This window comes from Numida meleagris, chromosome 2 (genome assembly GCF_002078875.1).
Source record: "Numida meleagris isolate 19003 breed g44 Domestic line chromosome 2, NumMel1.0, whole genome shotgun sequence".
Classification (NCBI taxonomy): domain Eukaryota; kingdom Metazoa; phylum Chordata; class Aves; order Galliformes; family Numididae; genus Numida; species Numida meleagris.
In genome coordinates this window covers 137,234,799-137,239,564 of record NC_034410.1, presented here as the reverse complement: position 1 = coordinate 137,239,564, position 4,766 = coordinate 137,234,799, and the positions used below count along the sequence as shown (strand labels likewise).

At 55.4% G+C, this 4,766-nt stretch overlaps 1 protein-coding gene across 1 annotated transcript; it reads right to left on the bottom strand.

The window, feature by feature from the left end:
• On the bottom strand, window positions 267-4,766 carry TRIB1 (tribbles pseudokinase 1; the record flags this gene model as incomplete). The annotated part of the gene is made up of 3 exons (XM_021386417.1): window positions 267-2,483; window positions 4,009-4,301; window positions 4,602-4,766. Coding segments are annotated over 3 exons (927 nt in total), but the record flags the coding sequence as incomplete, so codon positions are not given.

The following is a 4,766-nucleotide window of genomic DNA, read 5'->3' as shown; positions in this document are numbered from 1 at the left end:
AGCAGAGCCACTTCTCTTCCCAATCCTTACCAAACAGGACACCCTGTCCGACACAGCTCTAGGGAGAGCTCATGCCCTTTCCGCCTCCCCAGTCCCAAAGATTGGGAACAGCGTTTCCCATCCCCTCTCACTTCCATGCAGATTTAACCAGGGGGTGATGGGGCACCTGCAGGCAACAGCCATGAGCTGATGCGCTTTGAGGCCAAACCTCATCGCCTGAGGCAGAGCCCAACGTTCACCCTGAGACACCACCAGGAAGGGGAGCAAACATTAAGAAACCAAGTTTATTAAAACTTTCTACAAGTCAGACTTTTTCATCCAGGTTTCCACAGTTATCTACATATTTACAAGTTGGACATAGTGTTTTCAGCTTTTCTAGCAGATTTTTCTACCAATATATACAAATTCACTGTTCTTTTTCATAGAAGGGTTAAACTGTATCACAGATACAAATGTCAAGCAATCATGAGAGGTTTAGTGCAACGGAGAGCTGTAGTGCCCTGCTCTTAATGCTCATGATTCTGTCAAGTTAGTATTGCCAACAATAATTCACATTAAATTGCTCTTTGACACCTCTTATTAGGACAAACAAAGAAAGTACAAGGGAACAAAACATACAAAAGCCCAACAACAAAAAAACAAACCCCCACACGTAAGTTATGTACAAAGTACACAGTCCATGAGGTATACATGGTATTCCCGCCGCCGGACCGCCCTGGGGATGACCCCATCGCCCACCTCACATCCACAGGGCACCGCGCTCTCTCTAACGCAAACGGCCATCTCTGTGTGAGCCACTGGCCACAAGGTGTGGAACAAAGGAATCCGAGGCAGGACTAAGCTTTACTTACCCCCAGCCTGGGAAGCTAATGATTTAGGTCTATTCGTTATCCACGCACATTGGAAAGACTATGAGTAATCATGCAAAACAAAACAAAAAAAATTTAAGGGGGGGGGAAATAAAATAAAAAATGTAGCCACAGGCCAACGACATACCTGAATAATCAACTTAAGGGCGTATGGAGATTTTATTCTTAAGACTGACTTTCTAGGAGCAAAGGGGGGAAGAAGAATTGAGCCTGTAGGAAGACACAGACGTGTTTACATGTACTGTACAAGATGCCCCTTGTTGCTGTCCAAGGGAAGGAGCCCTCCTGATAGTGTTACGTTTGGGAAAACGGATACGTTTTGGCACTGGGAGCCCAGACCTGCTGCCTGAACAGCTCGCTGAGGGCATGAAGTCGCACAGGACACGCCGCGGCAACTTGCGGCTGAAGGCTATTGAAAACGATTTCACATTCAGCGAATGGCATCGGAAGGGATCCAGCTGGAGATCAGCTACCCCCCACATGCCAGAAGGGTCATGGCAGCGATCGCAGCAGGGATCTGTCTTACAGGAGGATCTGACAGCTTCGTCCCTACGTAAATGCAACCGACCGGAGCAATGAGCAGGCAGCTGGACGTGCTGATGAAGACCTCCTTCCCTCACTAAAGTGCACTTACAGTCAGAAAACTGCTTTGCAAGACACCAAGTCAGCTCCCACAACTTTAAAAAGAAACAAACAAAAAAAAAAAAAACAAAAAAAAACCCCTAATTTGTCAGATTTGCTCAGTTAGAGATATGCCCCACGTCCCCCACCTGCTGCACATCACTGTCCATACAACTTGGGGCAGAGGGGGAAGCCGAGGGCTGGCTCTGCACCTCTCCCATCACCAGCAATAAGACTGCAGCCAAAATGCAGCGACGGAGGGCAGAGGGCACGGAGGCAGGAGCAGAGCCACGTGGCTCCTCCGGGCAGCAGGACCAAGCTGCCGGCAGGGTGAGCATCGAGCCTCTGTGTGCGCTCACAGCAGAGATCTGCGGGTCGGCATTTATCTGAAACAAGGTCACTTTTCTGACCGTACTGGCACTTTAAGATGCTTTGAGTCTGTAACGTGGAAAAATAAAAATAAAATAATGAAACCCTACGAAGATGCCGGAGGTGAGAACGGCGAGGTTCTTGAGATTTCAGGGTTAGCAGAAGAAGGAACTGATATCGTCATTGTCTCCATGGTATTCTGGAACGATTTGATCGGAATTCCCTGTCTCCTGGTCTGTATATCCCGGCTCCAGGACCGCCTCGAACCAGGGGTGGAGCAGGATCTCCGGGGCCGTGAGTCTTTCGGAGGGCTCCCGCCGCAGGAGGCTGCGGATGAGGCATCGGGCTTTGGGGGAGACGTGGTCGGGAATACAGAACTGTCCGCGGCGGATTTTGGAAAACAGAGTGCTAGGGTCCGAGTCGTGGAAGGGATAGCGTCCCACGAGCAGGGTGTAGAGCATCACTCCCAAACTCCACACGTCAGCCGACTTCCCCGAGTACGTCCCCGTCGTGTTGAGGATCTCGGGGCTGACGTAGGCGGGACAGCCGTGCTTATCCGACAGCGCGTCGTCCTCGCCCTTGATGATGTGCGTGTCCTCCAGGCTCTCCAGCCTCAGCTGCGTCCTGCGGGGGGCAAGGGGGGGAAGCCGTGGGTTAGAGATATGGGGCAGCAAGACCGACTGCTCTGCGCAGCAACCACCACTCCCTTCCATGCATTAGCAAAGAAGAGGCAACGACTTCCTAATTTGCACCAGGGACACTTATCCCAGACCCGAGCGTAGCTACGCGCGTGGTTGTTTGCTGGGATGTCAGCAAGTGCCGGGCTCTCGAGGAACGCCAGCGAGGATCCCGCTCCCATCCCAGCACACATTTTCACAACACAAAGCCTGGCTGTCCTGCACTCTGAGTGCTCACCAGCTTGCTCCATCCCTATTTTCTTCCTTTTGCCTTTCCAGGCAGTGCCCTGGTCCCTGTGGTGGCGAACCGGGAGCTTCCCACCAGCAGCCACCGCTCACGTGCCGCAGGGCTGTGCTAACTGCAGCCTGTCCTCGGCGTGACCTCCCGCTGCAATGCAAAATACCCATCGGTTCTGTAAACGGAAAATGTGACTCAATGCGAACCGTGGGCCCAGGATTGGCCGCGGGAGCACTGAAACTGCACCTGTGCTGGTGAGCCCCAGCGCCCGCCTGCCATTGCTTAACCCTCTTCTTGCCAAACGCAATGCACATGACACTCGCCTGTGCAACGCGAATTTCCAAACGAGCCAGGCTGTGTGCAATGTAACATTTCAACAAATGTTTCATCTCACGAGGGGCGGGAAAAGCTGCAATAGTTTCCTTCAAAGGAATTACTTTCTTTGCATGTCAACATTCGGCTGTTTCTCTTTAAGAGGTGCAGTTCTGGTTCGTTGTCTTATCACCTTCACAACCGATATCCCATAGAAGCAGTTAAAGAAAACCAAACACAGCGGTTTCTTCTGTTTCGTCACATTAAGTATGACCCCATTGCAGCCCGTACCCATTTTCTGAGCTTCCCACAGCACAGCGGCCGCTCAGGGTCAATTCCTGGGGCTGACACCGTGCTCCCAGCTCTGCCACGTGCAGCACCGGGCACAGAGCAGCCAGCTCTCCAGGGAGACACTGAATGCTTTGCCCTGGTCTAAATTTAGAAGCTCATCCCAGCAGCGTGCCAGCAGATGGGGGAAGCTGGAATCACCTTGCTATAACTCAGGCTTTAGGCAAAGTTCTACCACTTTTCCCCCCTGCAGGACATTTAGCCGCGTGCTACCCTCCACGCCGTGCACGCCCACATCCATGGAGCGGCAGAAGCACCACCAGCGGCACAGAGATGCTGGGCAGCGCTGTCCTCGTTCCCTCCACACCCCATCCCTTCGTCCACTTGGCCCCGAAATGCATCCATCGTCACCGAGACCCAGCCATTGCCCCGTGACTACCAATGGATCTCACTGAACTTCTGCCGGAGGAGGGGAGGCTGACGGGGAGCTCCTTCCATTCCCTCAGCCAAGACCCAACCACAGCCGGCAGGTGCCCCGCTGCACACACGGGGCATGGACCCACCCCGCTCTCGGGATGCTCTTTGCCCTTACGAATGCGGCTTCCCCACTCCCTGCCTGGTGACGGCCGCTCACCTCTCTTCGTTGGAGAAGACAAATTTCCTGAGCTTGAGGTCTCCGAGCACGATGGCCGACTGGTGGCAGTGAGCGACGGCCGCCACAATCTGCCGGAACAGCCGGGCGGCCTCCTCCTCCCTCAGCCTCTTACAGCTCCGCACGTAGGAGTGCATGTCCCCAAAGTCCTTCTCGAAGAAGACGTAGGCCTTGGTGTCTCCGAGGATCACTTCCACCACGCCGGTGATGTTGCGGTGCGAGGGCAGCTGGACGTAGGGCCGGATCTTGTCCTGGTAGTGTTTGAGAGGGAACACCTGTGCGGAGGAAATGAGCACAACGTTCGTTCTCAAGGGCGTTGGAAGCGGAATCGCGTCTGGCGACTCTTTCCAAACAATGCCGGGGATGGAGGAGCGCCAGGGATCCGTGCTCCACGCGGAGCTGCACCGAGACACCGAGACCCTCCCCACGGCTCCACCGCTCGTTCCGTACGGGCGACGGAGAGCGAAAGCCAAACCGACGGGAGCCTCAAACCGCCCCGAAGCCTTTCGCTGCCTCTCGGAGCCTCCCCGAGCCCCCACCGCCCGCCGACCCGCCCCGGGACGCCCCGCGCTCACCTTGCAGCGGAGCTCCCGGCCGGAGCTGACGCTCAGCGCTCGGGACACCTGCTCGCGCTCGGCCAGCGGCAGCAGCAGGTAGGAGGCGATCAGGCTGGGCCCCGCCGCGCCCACGTTCCCCGCCGCCCCTCCGCCGGCCGCGGGCGAGGCGGGCGCGCAGGGCGA